This window comes from Doryrhamphus excisus, chromosome 2, assembly GCF_030265055.1.
Source record: "Doryrhamphus excisus isolate RoL2022-K1 chromosome 2, RoL_Dexc_1.0, whole genome shotgun sequence".
Taxonomy (NCBI): Eukaryota; Metazoa; Chordata; class Actinopteri; order Syngnathiformes; family Syngnathidae; genus Doryrhamphus; species Doryrhamphus excisus.
The window spans coordinates 19,480,787-19,503,270 of record NC_080467.1 but is presented as its reverse complement, the minus strand read 5'-3'; the positions used below and the strand labels follow the sequence as shown (position 1 = coordinate 19,503,270).

The window sequence follows — 22,484 nt, the reverse complement described above, 5'->3', positions numbered from 1 at the left end:
CTGCCCTCCCGTCGCCATTTTTTAGCCTCGTACTCCAGCTCCTCGGCGGATCGGTAGGGAAGCGCAGACGAGGAGGAATAAGACAAAGTATTTGGGAAATACTCCAAAGCGACCGAGCGGAGAGGAACGCGCGCGGCCGCTCCCGTGTAACGTGACATGCACGCGCACGAGACCAGCCGCTGTTGTGCAATCTTCTCTCGGGTAAAGAAGACGTGTGGCGGGCCGCCATTTTTCTCCTTCGGCGCCTCCAAAGTCCGCTCCGACTCGAGAAGCGGGATTCAAGGAGGCCTTTCCGCGACGCGTGCCTTACCTTAAGACCCCGAGAAGATTCTGCTAAATAATTTTCCACCGGCGACGTTGAGCAGACATGAGGAATTAACAGACTAAGCGAGGACACCGCTCCCTCCGCTTCGTCGCCTTCTCAGAACAGACACTAACCAGAGGAGATAACTTACTAGACGAAAATCTTATCGTAAGGAGGAAGCAAAAGGGGAAGCTTCATTGAACATTTGTTGCGTTGACGGCCGTCCATGTTTATTTGTGTTAAGTTTTTTGTTTGTGTGTCTTCCTCGACCCTGCTGACCACAGGAAGCACAATATGGTCCAAAGTTGGATCCGAGCCTGCTGTTTGTGAGCACGTCAGGTAGTTTGGTTGAGGGGAGCTCCACAACCTGCAAGGTGGGGCGGCCCACGGCGAATGAGCTGCCCTGCAACCTCCACTTTGCAGTGACGTCAACACTCCCAGTCGAGAGACCAGGTTGTAGTTTTCCTCACCTGTTGGCTGACCTTTTTAATTTATTTTTAAACAGAGATGTCCACTGCTCGCTTTGACTCATCTGATCGCTCGGCCTGGTATTTCGGACCCGTGTCACGCCAAGAGGCACAGAATAGGTTACAGGGACAGAGACATGGCATGTTTCTGGTTCGGGATTCGTCCACCTGCCCCGGCGACTATGTGCTGTCTGTGTCTGAGAACTCCAAAGTCTCTCACTATATCATCAACTCTTTGCCCAGTAAGAGGTTTAAGATTGGGGACCAGGAGTTTGAGCACCTCCCTGCCCTTTTGGAGTTCTACAAAATCCACTACCTGGACACGACCACGCTGATAGAACCAGCTCCCAGGTAGGAAGGATTAAAGTACACACGTCGTCTCCTCCTCAGATTGCCTGCAGATCAACTTTATCTAGGTTGGCTATTTTTATCAGAAGTAACCTACTTTCAGGCAGACTGCAGACTGTTATGTCATGAAGGATCAAGACAAATGTGAAGATGGTGCACATGGCTCCTCTACAACCACTCATGCAGCCTGGAGTCCTCCGAAATGAATAGAATACGCGTCATACCACATTTTGGGAGGTTGTTAAAGTAAAAGCCTCCTTTAGAATACATAAAATGTATACATGGTTTGGTGGATTCATAGAATTGAACACCATCTTTGGCCTTGGATTCATTCAGGTTTCTAATACATTTCCCCATGAGAATGAGTGCAAATTAAATTACAGTAATCTGTTTCATCAGTTGAACGTTTCTATTAAGAACAACTATTTATCATTACCGAATGTTGCGATAAGCACAATTGCCTACTGGAAATAAATATGGGGCAATATGATAACTTCATAAACAGATTATTGTGGAGCAAATGTTCACAATCATCAAATTTACTAAATCTATCAACTTTATTTGTCTTTTTGTGGTTCCTTTGTTATAAATGTAATATTTCCAAAGCCGTAGCATGGAAAACCTGTTTCCAACCTTTTGACAGATGTTTATAACATTATCAGAGTCCTCTTCACAAGATATAACACCCCTATAACCACCTTTACCTTTGAAGCATTTGGCTGGATTATTCAATGATGCAGGGGGTCCTCACCCATGGTTTCTCTTTTTACCTTGATGAAAGTATACAATTTTGTCCTGGTTTACTAACTACTTGCATGAGAAAAATCCAAAGTTGCATGGGTGTAGTCTACATTACTTATGTCTCCCTCCTGTGTTTCATCAACTCCAAGGTACCCAAGCACAGTCTGTGGTCCCATCCAGCCCATGGTTGGCCAAGAGGAGAACCTGGAGTATGTTCGGACTCTGTATGACTTCACTGGCAGCGACGCAGAGGACCTCCCCTTCAAGAAGGGTGAGATTCTAATCATCTTGGAGAAGCCAGAGGAGCAATGGTGGAGTGCCAAGAGCAAAGAAGGCCGTGTCGGCATGATCCCCGTGCCCTATGTCGAGAAACTGGTACGACCTTCGCCCCACCCGGGCCAGCCCACCCTCGGATCCCGCAACTCCAACAGCTACGGCATCCCTGAGCCTTCGCACGCCCTCATCCATGCCTATGCCCAGCCGCAGACCCCTTCGCCGCTTCCTCCTGGCACTCCCGGAGCCGTCATCACTCCGCTGCCGTCGTTGCAGAACGGACCCGTCATTGCAAAGGCCATCCAGAAACGAGTGCCCTGCGCCTATGACAAAACAGCTCTTGCGTTGGAGGTAAACGCCATATGCCTTATTTCAGTGTGAATGTTTGTCCATTACATTTTACATCGAACCAGAAATCTGGAGCGTGCACCAATCACAATATCAAAACTGACAAGTCATCAATACGCACATGTAGCTTGTCTACTCGTGCATTAGGAGCTAAATGCATTGTTGCACCAAGAGCTTTTTGGAGCAATCACTTATCGGCATTAGACTCTTTAGAAATATAACAAGACTGTTAAGAGCTCTTGGCAGAGCACAGGCAGGTCAGCCAAATTCTGCTTTAGCCCATTTGAGCTATACATTACATTTGATCTAAATTCAGGTAAAAATGTTAACCCTTTCAAACGAAGAGCCTCGATAATTCATGTGGATATCTGTAAAGTGGGAGTTGAGTCGAGATTGTGTTACAGTTTGGTGGCAAATGAGTAGCCTAGCTAGATTGTCCACTGAAATGTTATCATTAGCGCTGTTGCACAGCACAGGATATGACTGATATCTCATTCAGATCTGCCTTCACTCCCGCTAACATGTTGAAACATGTAATAGGGTTGCAAGGTGCTCCACTGTAAAGGCAGACCCAATGTCTACTGCATCAACTGGCGCTTACTCCCTTTTATACTCAGCAACACTATTAGTCCTATGTCTTCTCCCCTAGCCTTGATTATAAGGAACATGTAATAGCATCCAACCCTGCTAGGCATGATTACTTAAGTGCAGTTGTCTACCCTGCCACCTAGATGGGATATTTCATTTAATAGTAATGATGCAATTGCACGGTCAATTAAGCAGCTCTGCAAATAGTAGGTAATGGGCAAAATATGTGTTGGAGAATGTGTCATCATTTGATGTAGCATGGAAGTGTAAGAAACCACACAGGAAACAAGAAATAAATGTATCCCTCTGCTCCATCATTCAAATGGAAGTTTAGGTGTATATTTAGTAGGAACATGTGTGATCGTCTTGTCAAAATAAAGTAAAAAAAGATGAACAGTTGCAAAAAGAGAGCTGGATGCCATGTTTAATGACTTGTGAAAATTGATAGCCTGCTTTGCTGCAGCTTATACCGTTCCACGACGGTGGTACGGTGATTGATTGTACCGAATAAATCTACACGTTTGAATGCTTCCTCTGTGGAACACTGTTGCAAATGTAGAATAACCTACTTATAAAATATATGAAATGTACTATGAGCACCCAGCAGGGCCCCGTTGCGTCACTCTGAAGTAGTTGAAGTCGAAAGAAGCACAATTGTAAATAATTGATCATGAGTGATCATTTTATGAAGTAGGATTCTTTATAAATGTCATATTTTTTTAGTTAGTGCATAGAAATTCTGTTTGCAACTAATATCCATTTTAAGTCTATAGCCCCCTTTACATTTATATTATCCACTATAGAAGACATAACATTTTAGTAAGGCATACATTAGACATAAATACACATTTCCCAATCTTACACGCTTGCATTGGGAGAGCTCCTGTTTTTTTGCTGTGGCTATTACCACATCTTCTACATTCTTATGTGTCATTCATTGAGCCACATAAATGTTTGAAAATGCTTAAATCAGGCCAATAATACATACAATTTGATTAATCAAATTCGATTAAATATTCACATTTATTTATGTATGTATATGTATTTGTGTGTACATCAACAAAGTATGTGTTGTATGTTACTTAGTTTCGGTGCACCGTGGTTCTTTGACCGATTGATCCAGCTGACCTTTTTTCTTAATAGTTGTCGGTCAGGCATCCCACCAAAGCTTTGGGCTGCAGCATTCTTGGCATTCCGGAGTGCCGTAAAAGATTATTGTGACAGACAATGTGACCCGCTGTCCTTTTGAAGTGGAACTTCAGTTAAAAGTACAAATGGCGTGTCTTCACGTGTGCTTCAGTGTGTGTGTGGCTCTTCTTCTCTCATCCAGATAAAGACCATGCAGTGTTAAACAGAATGAGGTTACAACCACCTGAACCTCAGCCCTAGTCTTCGCAGTCATCTGCTTAAACCATTTCTGTTTTTTAAAAATGTATTAAGTTAGTTTGAACGCACACATTGTAGGCTACGGTCAGGATGCTTGTATCATAGTGGGGCTATTCAGGACGAAACAAGGATGGCTTTGAAGGAACGCTTTGACAAAATGCTTATTGTGCTTTTGTATGAGGTAGGAAGGTTGCTGCTGTTGTAATAAGACTATCAACTTATTTGACATGATGTTTTGATCGGTGCAATCTTACCCTTGAAGAAGTGCATCACCCTCATGATTTGTTGAAGGCATTTACATTCTATTAGATATTGTTGCAGATGTAAAGGAATCACATAAATGTGTGCGTAGTTTGGAAACCAAGTGGTGTGAAGGTTTCCAAAGGCTGCGAAAGATCCTCTTAGTAGTTAGCATAGCAAGCACACGAGAATATGAATGAAGGCACAAAGGTGTTTAAAAATGTTATTTTTTCAAACCTGCATAAAAAAATTCCCATGAGCATTCCCATGTGGTCAGGGCCTTTGTAGTGAAACGAAATCTATCCAGATATGTTGTTGACATATGTGAGATGCTAATATTATAGGCTCATTCTGTCTATGCTGGTCCTGTGTTAACTCGCCCCCTCTTCCTCCTCCCCTCAGGTGGGCGACATAGTCAAGGTGACGCGCATGAACATCAGTGGTCAGTGGGAGGGTGAGGTGAACGGGCGCAGGGGTCTCTTCCCATTCACCCACGTGAAAATTGTAGACCCCCAGAACCCAGACGAGAGTGACTGAATGACCCGAGCCAAGTGACTGGAACCTTCTTGCCTGGACCGAGCTGTACGTGAGTCTTTTGGGTGCCCCCTCCCAATCCCAACCTTCCTCTCTTTCTCTCTCTCCCCCTCCCAAAGTGTCACTTTGTGCTTTTCCTGCTGAGAGGCGGTACCCTGACAAGGCCCACCCCCTTTCTTCCTATGTTTTGCCGCTGCTGCCAGAGGCTTTGACTGTTTACATCCTCGGATCGAACTAAAAACCTGACTCCCCTGACAAAACAGTGTTCTTACACCGGGTTCCATTACATTTCTACATTTGTGTTCACAGTGTATATTTACCACACAGCTTGACAATTTTCGGGTGTGTATGTTGCGTTTGTGAGTGATTATTTGTACAAAGTGGGCTAACAATGGACTCAGGCTACGAGGAGCTAACAAGAAGCTAGTCTAATATTCTAAGCACACGCTATGTGATTTTTGTGTCATGGACAAACCTTTTTTGTTGTTGTTAAATTTGTGCCACCTGATCAACAATTTAGCCATGGACTAGCCAGGGATTTATGTAGGAGGGGGTGTCTTTGCATGGCTTGGAGCACAACAACGCTGTACCTAAAGATTAGCTTGTTTGCAATGCAAGCGACACCCGAGCACTACAGCACTTCCCACTATAGCACATCCCATGGATACCCACTCTGCAGGTGACAAACACCCCCCAAAAATCTGTCAGCCAATTACATTTCAATAAATGCCTTTAAAAAAAAATAAAATAAAAAGAGAGTGGGATAAATGCATTTTTCCGCATTCATTCTCCTCTCAATGTTTTTAATGTACTCGTCTATTTAGGATTTTTAACTAGCTTTATTTAAATGCGCTCTTTATGCAAATGGCCTCATGTCAGTGATGGGAATGTTGCCATCATTTCTTTTTTAAACATAGGATTGTCCACCCCTTATCTGCTGTAAAAAAAAATCCATATATAACTAAAAAAAAAAAACCTGCCTCTTCCTCACCTCAAAGCTTTGGGTTGAAATGGTTTTTACTTGCTCCTTTTTTCTTTGCTGGGATGTGTTCCTTCAACAAAAGGGAAACAGGCCTGCTGGTTGCCTGTGTGCAAGGAGACGCTTGTGGCCAAATGCTGCTTTATGTCATGTATTTCCTCATGGTTCTCATTTCATAGCCTCCTGGTCTGTGACCAGCGTGGCGTCATGAGACTTGATCAGACCCTACTACTTAAGCAATACACACCCTGACTGTCAATTAGCCCTCCTTGAGGGGAACTTCTCGTGCTTCTGAGTTGTTTAGTAATGGCATTAACAGTATTACTGTGTTCCCAACTTCTAGGAAAGCCTGTCTTGGACTTCAGAATTAAAAGAATTGTGCCTTTTTATTTTCTTATACCATTGACACGTGTTAATATTTCCCATGGTTAACACTTGTGCTGGTATTGACCCTTTATGTACAGAACAAGTAAATAAAATTTACATCTACTACTTTAAAGCACGTGTGTGTTGTCCTTTTGAGCGTAACTGGAGCGCCTCGTGTTCCAATACGTGACAGTTCCACTTCTGTTAATTCTGCTTCTGCCCAGGAGAAAGGAGGCAATTAATGAATTTTAATGAAGCGCTAATAAAAGACAGTCAGCTGACCCAGACGTGGCAGATGGAAAACTTTTCAAGGGCAGCGTGTAGGAGTGCATGTTTGCTGTTTTCTTCGACGCCTCGCACAAACAAAATGGCTCTCAGGTCCTTTTTTTAATTTATATTTAAAAAACCTTGATAAGTGTTTTGGTACATTTTCATTTTTGTATTAATATAATAACAGAAAATACTAAACATTAATAGCAAAACACAGGGTTTCACCAACAATTGTACATGGCTCTCTCCGCTGGAGACTACCAGGACTCAAACTCTCAATCCAAATACATGTTAGGAAAAAAACACACTTTAGGATAAGATTTAAAGCAAAGAAATTACAGGATCTAGACATTTAAACATTTTTCCTTTCACACAGAGCCTTGTAGACATGAAATAACGAAATAATAATCCTTAGCCACCTACACTCCTGCTATCCTTTTTGTACTTGGTGTTTGAAACGAAGCGGGGAAGGACAGATAAGCCAAAAGCCTACTTAAAAACTTACCACTTCCACATGGAAGGAGAGGAAAACCACCAGCCTCTATCCCCCCATTCAGTCTGGCTCTGCAGTTAATGTGATCTAACGTCATGTCTCCTAACAGCACTGATGCCTGGTGGCATTCAGACATGAGTCTGACCTCTCCTCGGGCTACTTTCTTTCTTCTTTCGCTCTCCCTCTTCCTCTCACTCCGTCTGTGTGCATATTAGTTGTGAAAGCATGACAGTCGATGCAGGCCATCATCCAGTCCATTAGCACCACACCCTTTGCCATTCCTCCATTGAACCCTGTTTGTAATGTGCTGCACTCTAAAAACATGCCTATTTTAAGACAGGATGTGACGGTAAGATGTGCTTGAGTTCAGCATGTATCGTATTAGGCATTTTCATTTCACTTTTTTTTGGAGTGAATACTAATGTTTTCAATAGGTTCAATATTAATGAATAATATCTCTAATAGGATGCGAATGGTGGAAGTTATGTTGCCTGAAAATTGATGTTAATGAAAATATTTCATATTTGCATACAGTACATTTCTGTACCGGTAAAAAACGTTTTCTTTGGTTATTTCCTGCTAAAAAGATCAAATGAAATCTCCATTTAACATCTCTGTTCAAGAAACCGCTGTCTCTCTTATAGCTGCCGGGTTTGTGGTCTACAAAAGCAAATAACCGCTGGCGTCTGTAATTAGCAGCGGGTGCTAGCAGCTGTGTCTGTGGGCAACCTCCTGATGTCGTCTTTATAAACTCCGCAGTTGGCAGTAGCTGCGTTTGAAGTACCACGAGTGGTCAGCATGCAGCAGCTCGTATCTGGCTCTGCATGCGCTGTAAAAAACGGTGGCGGTGCAACTCTGTAAATATTGCTATGTTTTAGCTTCAGATGATGTATTTTAATACAATTTCATCTGTCATAATATCTCATTTCTGCTTTTTCAGCATCATGAAAAGCATGTCCATTCCATGGGTGAAACCAAAATAACACGTACTGTGGCTTTAATACGCACCCCTTTTAAGGTAATAAGTCAGACTGTTAAGTAAAATTCATAATGGAGAAACGTGTCACTTGACATTTCTTCTCTCGGCAGGTTGATAAATGTCCCAGATACATTTGCTTCTCCGTGTGTGTGCGTGTGTGCTAAAATATTTACAGCCCAGACGTTTGTGCCGTCTGCCGGGGGAAACTTGCCAGGCCATGTTGGTAATTCCACACTTGGTGCTGGAAGACAGTCTGTCACCTCGCTCTCTACCACGATGGTTTTTGTGTTTCAGCTGCAAGGATTTTTACAGCACATTTAATGATTATGATTATTATTTTTATTATTATGGGTGGTTTGGGGAATCAGAATTGTGATTTCCTTTGTCTGACTGTCTTCCTGCCGACATTCCCTGTCTTTTAAACACTGTGTGGGGCAGCAAATGTTCTGCCCCAATTTACCCCATAAATGACAAAGAATGAATGTACTATGAAAAAATGCAAAGTAAAAAAAAAAAGTGTATTTGCAAGCCAAAATAAAGGAAAAAGATGGACGCTCCTGGTAAGACTGTAAACATTTTACACATTTATACACTTCTGTACATCTCCACTGTCTGCTCCTCTGGGTCAGGGTTCACCAGCAGGAGTAGGAGAAGAGCGGGTACTGGCTCCAGTCGGCTGTGTTGCTGGGGTGGTGATGGTGGTGGTGGGAGGACCCATGTTGCCGGGTGCCCTGGTCAGCCGGGGCAAAGGCATGGGATGTGTCTGCGTCACTGGAGGGAAACCCAAATCTGGTGTATTCTACAGACCTGGAGGAAAGTATAGAAATATTCACGTTATAGCATATTGTCATTTGGTATTACAGTAAACCTCGGATATATCTGATTCAATTGTTCCCACTGGTTTTGTCCGATATAAGCGAAATCCGTTATATGCGTATACCGGAAAATGTCCGCCACATTCATTACACGGACGCGCAATGCCACGGGGGAACTTTCTTTGATCCATGTTCACAGCCAAAGCTGAAGATTATAACATCTTTGTATGAATTACAGACATGTACATGAGTATGTACAACGAAATAAAACAAAATTTTCTCATCTGTAGAAATGCCTTCTTGTTGCTATTAGGGAGGTTTAGAAACCAAACGATAAACGTAAACGCAAACGATAATGACGTCACAGGATATTGACAAGTCGGCAAGTTCCCATACATTTCAATAGCATGTGACGTCATTATCGTTTGCACTTACGTTTATCGTTTGGTTTCTAAACCTCCCTAATAGCAACAAGAAGGCATTTCTACAGATTTGAGAATTGTTTTTTTTTTTCGTTGTACATGCTCATGTACATGTCTGTAATTCATACAAAGATGTTATAATCTTCAGCTTTGGCTGTGAACATGGATCAAAGATGGATCAAAGGCCACGATGCGGCCATCCGATATATGTGAGGGAAATTGGAACGGGACTGGAGATTTTGTCCGAAATAGGCGAAATCCGTTATAAAAAATCCGATATATGCAATGAATTTTTATTGGAAATGCATTACAGAAAAATTGGTTCTTTTTTATCTGTCCGTTGTGAGCGAATTTCCGATATATCCGAGTCCGATATATCCGAGGTTTACTGTAGTTCATTCAAAACACAAGTAGACAGCCAATGAAAACACATTTTTAGGGGTCGCAAGAGAAGAAAATACCCCAAGTGGCACTTCAATATTGATACACTTGATATTTGTATTGTAAAAAAGGTCAACACATCAACCCTATAGTCCAGAAATATGGAATTCACTGATCTGGTACCAAATGACGAGAGAAGAAATAGGACTTTTGAGAATGAATGACTTAAATATTTATTTAAGTATTTTTTAAGTACTGCACATAGGAAACCAACTACACCATTACCATATATAAAAATAACATCCTGTATAGACAACTGTATATTAAGCCTAGGTTTTTTTTTTTTTCGTGTATAAGGTATTTGTGGTGATGATAGAGGAGTATGATCTCGCACATGGAGGATGTACGACATATCTGAACGTAATTCTGTATGTCATGTGCACATATTTTTACATGCATAATTTACAGGAAGTAGAATATAGCTTTCTAAAAACATTTCTAATACTGATATACCACTGCATTTTCTAATAATGATAATACAAGTTTATTTTCTGGCCTACTCCACCAATGTGCCATCTTACCTTAAATCCGACCTGTCGTGCTGATAGGTCACTGACGTCGGCACCATCTGCTCCTCACAGCTGTAGTCGTATTCGTGCAGATCCAGGGGTTCCCCGTGTAGACTCTCTGATGCGTCCTGCTCCTTAGACCAGCTGGGATGTGGACCCCGCTTCATGGTCTGTGCATGACTCTTGTCGGCCTCTTCTGATTGAGTGGAAGAAGGCGTCCTCTGCAGGCCTGAGAGGGGACATACAACACGCTGTAGTCTGGAATCGTATTGTCGTGTTTACCGTATAATACAGGGGTGGGCAAACTTTTTGACTCGCGGGCCGCATTGATATGACAGAATTTACGGGGGGGGGGGGGCAGACTATATATTTTACACGTAACAGTCCACCTGGTATTATTGTATCTGTAAAATTGTCATGCTATTATTATTTATTATTTTATATTTATATTTAAATATTTTAAAAATAATAAAATATTATAATAATTACAATAAAATTAAAATAATAATTATTATATTATTATTATGTAAAATATGCAAATATAACAATAATATTATATATAATTAATATAATAATTTGCATTAATATAATAATTATAATAACCATAATAGTTCTAATAATTATAATAATCTAATAATAATAATTATTATTATTATTATAATTATAATTATTATTATAATAATTATTATTATTATTATGTGCTTGTGTCCCTTTTTTCAGGAGCACTTTGTAAACAACAGACCATGTCAAAAAACGAAATTGATAAAACCATCAAAAGGTTGGCTCAGGCCATGATGCCAGGTTGTATGCTGAGTTTAAATGAAATACTTTGGAAAGATTGGGCGGGCCGTATTCAAACACTTGGCGGGCCGGATGTGGCCCCCGGGCCGTAGTTTGCCCACCCCTGGTATAATATGAGGGTGTTTACTGTATAGGATAAGACCGGTTTTACCTGAAGGATCTTTGCATACAATTTTCCTGTCTCCTGGGGATGTTTTCTCTGAAGGACGACACCTACAAAAAGTCACAGGTGAGATGGATGGTGTGCTTCATAATGATTTCACTTCCAATATTCAATATTCCTGTTTATCCCCAATGCTACTATCCATTCCTGGAATTTTGCACCTACCTTTTCCCTTGCGAATGTGTGCCTCCCTCTCGGAATGCTTTAGCAAATGGGTTGTGGTCAATCTTCAACTTTGTGATCTTGCAGAAAAACATATTCTTAGTATGACTCTATTACTATCATTTGAATGCACCTTCATACCTTTGGGTTCTGGTAGGCGGTGACTGCGGTGAAGGTCATCTCCGGGAAGGAGAAGGACAGAAAGGGGGCCCAGCGGACCAGGTATGGACTGTCTGTCTGGATGACGTGAAACCTGGGGTAGTAGCGATGCATGGAGTGGAGGATAATCTGGTAAAAACAGATACAATTGAACCACGTGAAGTCATGTGATGTGATGGGTGCTCGGGTCTTACATGGCCATGCTGATCCAAGGTGTTGTTGGTGAGCTTCATCTTCAGAAAGGACAAAGACTGCTTCATCCAGTGACTTCCTGGTGCGGGGGAGTCTGGGTGCATGTATGACCTACATGGGGGCTGAGGCTCAGCCTTCCCCGCCCACTCCCACTGCTCCTTTTTCCACTAAAGACAAGAAGAAATACTCATCATCGCACATTCTTGTTTCCTACAATGCTGATTTTTACATGTGGGGCAAGCGAGCCAGTGCCCCAACACATCCAGCAGATATAGTAGCCATGTCTTTCTGTCCTTTGACTACTCCATATGGCAACAGAGCATTAAGACTAATACCAAGAAAACATGGCAGGATGACACGGATACATTTAGTGTGTTCTAGTTGCTAAAACCAACCCAATGTCGTTCAATACGTGCTGTTAGCTTTGTGTCGTAGAGGACAAATCAAATACAGGGCTAGCTAAAGTGCGACGCAGGGGTCATTTGTGACCCGCGGCATGTCCTAAAAATACAATTTAACAAAACTTTGAAAAATAACTGCAAAAAAGAAAACATCTGCAGTTATTATACAAAAAGAAAGTGAAAAATTAACAAAAAAAGTATTAATCAGAAATTTTACAAGAAAAACCAAGTTAAACTTTTCAGAAAATGAGGTTGCAAAACAAATGTTACGAGAGCAAATTCAAAGTAGGTGAATGTCATAATTCAGAGGAAACAAATCTGTGAAATTAAAAAAAATGCAATTTTAGAATAATGTCAAAATATGAATGGGGAAAAAGTCACAATTTTACCAAAAAAGTTTCAAATATGAGGAAACATAATGTTATTATAGTAGCATAGATTTAAAATATTAAAGAAAAAGTGGGCTGTAATATGAGGAACATTAGGCTGGCGAAAGATTTTTAGGGAATAAAGTCATTTACAAAGATTAAGAAGAAAGTAGAAATATTTCTGAAAAAAAATATATATATAATATGTATTTTTGAAAATTACAAACTTTGTACAGATACTATGCTTTTTTTTTAATCACAAAGTTGAGATGTAGTTTTTTCTTGAAATATGTACAACGTCTACTGTACATGTGTTGCTCTACAAAATATCACAGTGGCCCTTGCATCCTTTTGTTTTCACCATGTGGCCTTCACTGGAAAAAGTTTGGACACCCTGATGTAACTGAATGCGTCATTAATAATGCATTTATACAGTACATGGAATATAAAGAGGGACAATAATAAATGAGCTACCGTATGTGCTGAAAATGGCGCCACACTTTGGAAAAGAGATTATAAATATTACATTCATTTTGTCCATTACTTGTTGCAGTATATACAAATATCTTTATTTAATGTAATATTAAAAAATGTATTTTTTTAACCGAAAATAATGTGTTGTGTTTGGTTTTCAGGGCGGTGCTAAAAGGCATCCAGTCTGCCGTGTGACCAAATGGGGCCCTAAACTGCTGAGAGAACGAGCCACTTGGAAGTACGGACGACCTGATTGATTGGGATGCTAATTATTGGGCTCCCGGCTGAGAGTACGCAAACAGGAAGCGGTGAAGACTTTGAAATGTAAAGCCCGTCCATGTCTGGGTGCAGACTGCGAGGAGTGAAAGACCGACTGTGTGGTACCTTGTATTTGAAAGTGTCTGCTGGAATCATGTCCACCATGATGATGTACTTGGCAAAAGGCTGGAGGCCCGTGACGCTGACGCTGCAGTGTGGGAACATCCTCCTGAAATAAAACACAGGCCCGTCAGCTTGGAGGACATCTCCTAAGAAATGTTAGCATTTACCTTCCATGTTTTGTGATAATCATCTCTGTTCCGATGTTGTGGAAGGACTTCCAGAGATGAGCGTTCTCCAAGGTCATTCTAATGCTTCCCTGCTGGATGGAGTCGGCGGCCGGGGGCAGCATGCTCGTGTTGGGTTTGGAGTCTGCACAGACACGGTATTTTCAGAGTACAAATACACAAGGAGTGTCAAAAAGTGATATTGTCGATATGACCTCACCGTGAATGTGTGCCATGGTTCCTCCGCTGGAGCTTGGAGAGAAAGTGCTGCTCTAAGGAGATGTTTTGACTAGCGAGATCTTGTTGGAGACCATCTTGAGGGGCCTGACCATTGAACTTGATTGGTCATCATAGAGGGGGCGGGGCAACAGCAGCAGGGGAGATGGGCGTGTCCAAAGCAGCGGAGTTCCTGACTAGTTTCAACACAATACTGTTAAAGACTGTATGCAGATATTGGTCTACATTCGGACCAGGATGGGGTGATGCTGATGCCGAAAGAATCATCATAGATTTAGGGTTAGGTTACGTTTAGATGTAAAGTTAGGCTTAGGATAAGGTTAGACCAGGGGTGGGCAAACTTTTTGACTCGCGGGCCGCATTGATTTAACAAAACGGGGGGGGGGGGGGGGGGGCAGACTATATATTTTACACGTAACAGTCCACCTGGTATTATTGTATCTGTAAAAGTGTCACGCAATCTGCTATTATTATTTATTATTTTATATTTATATTTAAATATTTTATATTTAAATATTTTATATTTAAATATTTTATATTATTTATATATATATATTAAATTTTATTATTATTATTATTATTATTATTATTGTGTCCCTTTTTTCAGGAGCACTTTGTAAACAACAGACCACATCAAATAACAAAATTGATAAAACCATCAAAAGGTTGGCTCAGGCCATAATGCCAGTTCGTATGTTGAGTTTAAATGAAATACTTTGGAAAGAACGGACGGGCCGTATTCAAACACTTGGCGGGCCGGATGTGGCCCCCGGGCCGTAGTTTGCCCACCCCTGGGTTAGACTTAGGGTTAAGGTTAGGATAAGTCTCGATTTAATTTCATAGCTTGACAATGTGCTTCAAATCACAGGGTTTAAAGTTCACACAACCTGTTGTACAGTCCATGCATAAAATGCAAGGAATATCTACTCCGCCAAGACAAGGTGAAGGGCAGAGTCTGAAAGTGGGCGAGGGCAGGGTGGGGGTAGACAAACAGGTCCCATCCTGACTGCTTCACTTGTGTATTGAGAAGCAGCCTCCAGATTAGAGAGGTGGCCTCCGACCGCCACAATAGTGAACAATACTGCAAATGCCACCAGGCCATTTGGCCCAATTGCCCCCCCCCCCCCCCCCCCGCCCCCAACACCCACAAAAAGGGGAGCATCTCGCTTCTATTAGATGGAGCCAGCAGTTGTCAGCTCGTTGACATGAAAGCCTCATTTCATGTAAAACTGCATCATCCGCAAACAAACTAAGCTACGTAGTTAAAGTGGCCCTTTTTTGGGGGGGGGGGGGGAGCTCATGATGCTTCATGTTTCAGCGTTACAGCTGCAGAAGGTCTGCAGACATGCTGAGAATTCCCTGCTTGAATCAACTTGACGCTGGAAGGTGGAATCCAGAAAGTTCCAGCTTGTGCAGCCCAACGGCAGCCCAGGAGGTTCAAGTCTAGGAACATTTCACAATGCAGTTGTGACATGTATGATTATTATTGGATGGCCGGCCTTAAAACACGTCGGCTTTTGTCTTTCTTGTCTCTCGTGTGATGTTTTTGTGTTTTCATGTGTATGTATGTTTTTTTATGTATGTGTCTAATGCATGTATGTATTTATCGAATGTACTTTTCTTGTCAAAAACACGGGGGAAACCTCACACACTCAACACAGGCCCCAGAAGCACTCAAAATGGCATAAAATGCTAATGTTTGAGGGCGGTCATTTTTGACAAAAAACATATGTCGTTTTTTTTTTTCAGTTTTTTCAATATCCTTCTAATGAACTTTTCTGGTCAAAAAACAGGAGAAACCTTACACACTCAACAGGGGGCCCAGAAGCATCCAGAAATGGCATAAAATGCCAATGTTTGAGGGTGGTGATTTTTGACAAAAAACGTAAGGGGTTTTAGTATTCATTCATTCATTTTCTACACGAGTGCGTGTTTTTTCAGTTTTTTTCAACTTGCTTCTAATGAACTTTTCTGGTCAAAAAACAGGAGAAACCTCACACACACTCAACAGGGGGCCCAGAAGCATCCAAAAGGGGCATAAAATGCTAATGTTTGAGGGCTGTGATTTTTTACAAAAAACGTAAAGGGTTAGTATGTCATATTTTTCAGTTTTTTTCACCTTGTTTCTAATGCACTTTTCTGGTAAAAAAAAAAAAAAAAAAAAAAAACAACAACAACAGGGGGGCCAGAAGCATTCAAAAAGGGAAAAATGCTAATGTTTGAGGGCGGTGATTTTTGACAAAAAACAAGGGGTTTTAGTACGTCGTTTTTTCCATTTTGTTTCAGTTTTTTTCAACTTGCTTCTAATGCACCTTTCTGGTCAAAAAATCAGGGGAAACCTCACACACACTCAAAAGAGGCCCCAGACGCACCCAGAAAAAGGCATAAAATGCCAATGTTTGAGGGTGGTTATTTTTGACAAAAAACGTCAAAAATAATGTTTTTTGACAATTTATGTTGTTTTTTTCAAGTTGTTTCTAATGAACTTTTCTGGTAAAAAAAAACAAAAAACAAAAAAAAACAGGAGAAACCTTATACACACTCAACAGGGGGCCCAGAAGCATCTAAAAAGGGCATAAAATGGCAATGTTTGAGGGCGGTGATTTTGGACAAAAAATTTAAGGGTATGTCGTTTTTTTCATTTTTTTACAACTTGCTTTTAATGCACTTTTCATGTCCAGAATAACCGGGGAAAACTCACACACACACAACGAGGCCCCAGAAGCACCTAAAATCATTATAAAATGCCAGTGTTTGAGGGCGGTGATTTTTGACAAAAATCGTACAGGGTTAGTATATGTCTTTCGGGGTTTTTTTTTTTAACGTGTTTCTTTTTTTCCGGTTAAAAAAAATCAAGTTAAACATCACACACACTCAACAGGGACTCTGGGAGCATCCAAATATAAATCTAAATATAAATAAATAAAACGCAATAAATTTATTGCATCATTAATGCATGAGCACTAGGGGTGTGAATCTCAGCACTGAGGACAATTTGATAGACATCTCCATGCACTCCCAGCAATATGATAATTTAATGATACATGGAATTTTCTGGTGATACGATGCAATGCGATTCACCCTCTTCACAATGTCATATGATGCGATAATCATTTACGATCAATGCGATCCGATACGAAAAGGTGCAATTTCTTGCATATGATGCAAATAAGCAAAGGAAAAAAATAGAATTCACTATGGTCCTACAAAAAGGATTTGGCTTCATTCCTTATCTGCATTATCTGAATTTATTCCTAAATTCAACAAAAGTGCCGTTTGTCTTTTTTACTATGCACCACTTCTTGTTCATTCTTTCTGCCATCTTAAAACAGCAACGACTTTTCAAAAACAACTTTCCTCCCACTTTCACATTGGCTAAGCAATTCCAATAGCAGTGGTTCATTGATGTAAAACAATTAACAATAAGTGCTGCTGTAAAAAATACAGTACCAGCAACAACAAAGTTCAAGTGACACTTTGAACAGTGGAATCAATGATAGTTTATATTCCTGTCTGTCTGTGAAACATATGCTAATATGAATGCACTAGGAGGTAAGCTAATACAGTAGTGAGGAGCAGAAAGTGGAAAACAACTTCTACCTTTTAAAATTGTTTCAAAATTCAAGAAGAAGCCAACTGCTCAGCTGTTATCATCTCACCTGCTGTGCTGGACACTCGTTCAGGGGGGGGGGGGCACTTGTTGCAGGGGAAGATCCACTCGTTCTGACCTGGTCTGCTTGGTTTTTCCCCGGGTGTCCGACGAGGAACTAGACGAGGAGGCTGGGGGGGGGGGGGGGGGGTTATTTTATATGTTTCCAAACATATCAAATATATCAACTTCCTCGATGCTGCTTGTTTGTATGTATGTGTGTGTTTACACACACATTTATGTATATATGTATGTGTGTATGTGTTGATGTATGTATGTATGTATGTAGTGTGTGTGTGTATGTATGTATGTATGTATGTGTGTGTGTGTTTATGCATGTATGTATGTGTGTGTGTGTGTGTGTATGTATGTATGCAGTGTGTGTGTATGTATATATGCATGTATGTGTGTATGTGTTTATGCATGTATGTGTGTGTGTGTGTGTGTATGTATGTATGCATGCAGTGTGTGTGTATGTATATATGCATGTATGTGTGTGTGTTTATGCTTGTATGTATGTATGTACTATGTATGTATGAATGTACATATGTGTGTGTGTGTACCGCTTATACTCACGAGGGTCACGGGCATGCTGGAGCCTATCCCAGCTGTCTTGGGGCGAGGGGCGGGGTACACCCTGGACTGGTGGCCAGCCAATCACAGGGCACATATAGACAAACAACCATTCACACTCACATTCATACCTATGGACAATTTGGAGTGGCCAATTAACCTAGCATGTTTTTGGAATGTGGGAGGAAACCGGAGTACCCGGAGAAAACCCACGCATGCACAGGGAGAACATGCAAACTCCACCCAGATCCTCAAAGTTGGAATCGAACCCCCATCTCTGAGCTGTGTGGCCTGCGCGCTAACTATTTACCATGCAGCCTGTAATCATATAACAATCACAATTTTTTCAAAAACTAGCAAGATAAGACTTACAAAATCCACTTGAATAACAGTACTTGAATTACTACTAATATGAATGACATACTATTGGTAGAAAGCGTCAGGGTTCTAAAAACATGGTAAACACGGTGCAATGAAATGATTTTATGACCAGCAGAGGGCGATAAAGCACACAAAATGTACACGTCCAGCACAGCAGGCATTTGTCTCTACTGTTGTGTTCGTTTAATGCCAGTGACAGCTTTTCCGTTTCCCACGATGCTCAAAAATCTTATACCTTATTCGTTTCGCCACCCACCTGTAAATATGATGAATTTAATCACTGCCGTTATTATGAGACGACCTCAGGAGAAAAACAAAACACAAAGCGTGTGTTTTAAATTAGGCTTACATTCTAAACGTGCGTGGCTCACAACTACATGTATTTTGCCTACACATTATAAAATACAAGCTCTTTGCAATTATTGGTCGTACATAGGTAAAGCTACCACACAAAAATAACAAATGTTTTCTACGACGGTCCTAAAGCAAACTTCCTATTCGCGTCCCCTCGCCAACACTGCCACCAAGTGGCGAAAAGGAGCATTGCTTCGCTTACCTCCTCAATGGAGAGCCAAAGCCTTCTCGGTAAACATTATTAATAACAAAATCATTTTAAAAAAGGCGGGGTTTTGACACTGACTAGCATATTAAATACTTTGTTGTGTGTGTGTGTGTATGTGTGCAAGTGTGTGTTTGCGAGCTGACGGACAAGATGAAGAGCAAGAAAAGAAGACAACACCTCAATAGAGATCAGTCCATCATATACATTTCAATTTTTTTCTATAAAAATATTTTACAATACAAAATCCAACTTAAAATATACACTAAATTTTGCAGTAAGTGCAGAACCCCTCCAGTCCAACATGGCGGGTCTTACAGAGAAATAGAACATTTCCAGCAAACGACTCAATCAGGCCTCAATGACATGATCAACACAATCTCAAAGAAGCTGCAGCGGGAGCGGCCCACGCCGCTGAAGCAGATGGGAAATTGATAAAGTGTTGCAAAAGGCAAAAAACGAGAGCGGCCGCTCGTCTCCTCGAGGGAGCAGTTAAGGGATTTTCTTTTTTTTGTGTGTGTGCGAGGAAACCATCACTTTGAAAGTTGGCAACTTTGGCTCCAAAAGTGGAAGCCAGATGTTCTCCTGGCAGCAATCAGCTTGTACAAGTTTAGACGGTGGATGTTTGAGCTGATGTGGCTTCAGCTCAAACGGTCGTACTAAACCTTGGAACCAAGCATCTGTTGTTGCTGACAAAACCAGGAAACACAAACACTTTTTATTGTGACACTCACAGAACGGCGAGGAAAGCCAACTTGGCAATTTTCCACAGAACCGTAACAAAGGCGGGACACTGTCTGTGTGAAAGGTGACAGTAATCCCTCGTTTATCGCGGTTAATTGGTACGAGATTTGGGATTTTTGTCGTTAGCGCACAGAAAACCTGCTTACGACCTTCTAAATACGATTTTTAACATCATTAGAGCCCTCTAGACAGGAAATGACACCCCTATAGTCACCTTTATACCTCTATTACCCAAAATAGTTGACATAAAAAGAGTAAATAGACATAAATCAGACAGTATTTGTTCCCTAGGGGAGCAGAGTGGCAGGCGGACAGGAAGTGACGGTTCAGAGTTGAGTTTCAGCTTGCCGTGGGTGTTTATTAGATATTTTCCTTTTTTTTGTTTTAATTCACGAAAATGTACGACTTCATTCTCACAAATTCACGACTTTTTTCTCTAATAAATGTATGACTTTATTCTTGTAAAGTTTTGTTCCCGTCAATTTTTAATTTCTGCTGTTTTTTGTTACATTAAAAACGATGTTTAACAACTTTCCTCTTCTAAATATTCTTCTGGTTATTATGATTTTATTCCCATAACATTCTGACTCATAACATCATTTTTTTTCTTCCTCATAATTTCAACTTCATGCTACTAAACGTTAAAATAAATAATATTATTCTACGTTCTTATAAAACATTTTTTGCTGTATTGTAGCTTTTTTTTAACTCAACTATTTCGATTTTGTTGTTGTAAAAATCCGGATGATTATTCTAATTTTGTTATTGTTAATTATATACTTATTATGTGCTGTGGGCCAATGGGGAAAAAAAAGAGGCCGCAAATGGCCCCCGGGCCGCACTTTGGACATAAAGAATCGTCTTTTTAGGTGTTTTTTTTTTTTTGGCCATTTGTAGTGGACAGTGACAAAAAAACCATCCGTGTTTTCATGTTCTTGCTGTCATACTCAAACACACATGATACTTTCTTGAAAAACAGTAAAGACGTTATGTTTGGGTATCGTACGTTTCATTTTGTGGCCCCATGTTTGCTACTTCCTGGATGCAACACAAGAATATTTATGTTGCTGATTCTGTAAACAAAACAGCTCCAGCTGCCAGAAGGATGGTGAAATAAATAATTCCAAAAGCAACCGTCCTGTTTCTGCTGAGTGCTCGCTAACGGCGTGCGCTGGCTTTTGGCATCATAGCGGTTGAGAGCAGAGGGTGAGCCAGAGCGTCCAGAGAGGCGGCAGCAGCCACAAGGGGGACGGGGAGGGCCGGGCGCCGAGAGGCGACGCCGTGTCCGACGTGCACGAGCACACCTCGTAGCCGTTCTCGGCGTGGTCTGGGTGTTGGCGCACGTTGATTCTGGTGTCTTTGGGCTCCGCGCCCGGAGAGTCCGACTGCATTTCGGTGCACAGCAGCCAGTCTTTGGCGATGAGGCGGGGGTAGCCCTCCTCCACCTCCATGTCGCTGCTGGGCACACGCCAGTACTCCTTCCCCTTGAAGAAGTAGGACGAACCTGCACAGGAGCGGAGAGGGGACAACTTGAGTACTCTGACCACTAGCGGGAGCTCGGCAATCCCAGAATTAGGATTAGTCCTATTTCAGTACTTGCACAGAACGCTGCGGTCTCATTAAGAGAACAAGACGAGAACACACGTATCATCAAGGGCCTCATTTCATGAATCAGTGAGCCGGCTTTCAAAGTGTTTACGTTTTCCCTCCTCAGTACTCGACTCCACACAGCACGCCTTATGTTGCAGACACAGCTGGATTCATACGCAACATGGACAATGTGCAGAATACACATATTATGTATACAGGAGGCGGACGTGCACATGTTTTTATTTTTTCCCGATATTTCTATATCCATTCAAATATCAGACCAGTGACTCACCGTCAGACCACCTCATGGCGTCATCCAGTTGCGGCGGCAGCCCCTTCCACAGCGTGCTGTCCTTCGGGTAGCCCAGATCCATGCGTCTCAGGTGGTCATCGTAGCGCCAGTAGCGGCCATCTTTGAAGAAGTAGGTTTTCTCATTGTGCGGCCACACAAACGCCGCGTCCACTCCCTCCAAAGGCAGGCCGAAGTCGCTGATGGGGCGGGGGTAGCCCTCCTCCATGATGTTGTCTTTAAACAGCCAGTACTTGAGACCTGAAAGGCCGAGCAGACGCGTGTTGGAGAGAAAAATCAATGTCCTGACCTTTCTTCATGCAACTCCCACTCAGTTAATCCCAGGCGCTCCTATGATATCTTATTAAAGGGAGGTCGGAAACACAATTTGTGGAGAGAGGCTGCAGTAGAAAATGACTAACTCTTTGATATAATAGAGCATCTATGAGTGCCTCAACAGGGTGGCTTTGTTTTCATCCCAGCAACACCAGTGTGTACGTCCATCAGGTATGCTGCCACACACCTTCATGGCATGTTCCTCATGTGTTTACTTGTTTTTATCATCTTATCTTTTAAGATGTCAGCAGCAATCCATCCATCCATCCATCCATCCATCCATCTATCTTGTCGTCCTATCTGGCAGCGATAACGTGATTAATTAGAACTTCAAAATGAGATTCGATCTTTGAACAGA

The 22,484-nt window shown here is 41.6% G+C and overlaps 3 protein-coding genes across 6 annotated transcripts in view; 1 reads left to right on the top strand and 2 right to left on the bottom strand.

The window, feature by feature from the left end:
• Positions 1–14: 14 nt before the first annotated feature.
• On the top strand, positions 15–6,707 carry crkl (v-crk avian sarcoma virus CT10 oncogene homolog-like). 2 transcript variants are annotated; one of them, XM_058055255.1, is made up of 4 exons: positions 15–643; positions 810–1,122; positions 2,010–2,484; positions 5,098–6,707. In XM_058055255.1, the coding sequence occupies exons 2-4, from the start codon at positions 812–814 to the stop codon at positions 5,230–5,232; spliced, it is 921 nt and encodes a 306-aa protein (XP_057911238.1). In that variant the 5' UTR covers positions 15–643; positions 810–811; the 3' UTR covers positions 5,233–6,707. The 2 variants fall into 2 exon arrangements, with proteins under 2 accessions (XP_057911238.1, XP_057911229.1); XM_058055246.1 differs by having other exon boundaries at positions 17–1,122.
• A 1,545-nt stretch (positions 6,708–8,252) lies between these two features.
• LOC131106300 (T-box-containing protein TBX6L-like) lies at positions 8,253–17,680 on the bottom strand. Of its 2 annotated transcripts, XM_058055227.1 has the most exons (10): positions 17,665–17,680; positions 13,989–14,181; positions 13,772–13,913; positions 13,608–13,710; positions 11,983–12,147; positions 11,771–11,917; positions 11,633–11,709; positions 11,456–11,517; positions 10,516–10,732; positions 8,253–9,123 (listed from the first exon to the last, which is right to left on the bottom strand). In XM_058055227.1, the coding sequence occupies exons 2-10, from the start codon at positions 14,002–14,004 to the stop codon at positions 8,949–8,951; spliced, it is 1,104 nt and encodes a 367-aa protein (XP_057911210.1). In that variant the 5' UTR covers positions 14,005–14,181; positions 17,665–17,680; the 3' UTR covers positions 8,253–8,948. The 2 variants fall into 2 exon arrangements, with proteins under 2 accessions (XP_057911210.1, XP_057911217.1); XM_058055234.1 differs by lacking the exon at positions 17,665–17,680 and having other exon boundaries at positions 13,989–14,329.
• Positions 17,681–17,910: 230 nt separating this feature from the next.
• Positions 17,911–22,484, bottom strand: part of LOC131109421 (matrix metalloproteinase-17-like) — an 82,951-nt gene continuing 78,377 nt past the window's right edge. For both annotated transcript variants that reach the window (XM_058061387.1, XM_058061396.1), the window contains 2 exons: positions 21,794–22,051; positions 17,911–21,415 (listed from right to left, as the gene is read on the bottom strand). In XM_058061387.1, the coding sequence (XP_057917370.1) occupies positions 21,096–21,415; positions 21,794–22,051 (578 nt within the window). In that variant the 3' untranslated portion in view covers positions 17,911–21,095. The remainder of the gene's footprint in view (positions 21,416–21,793; positions 22,052–22,484) is intronic.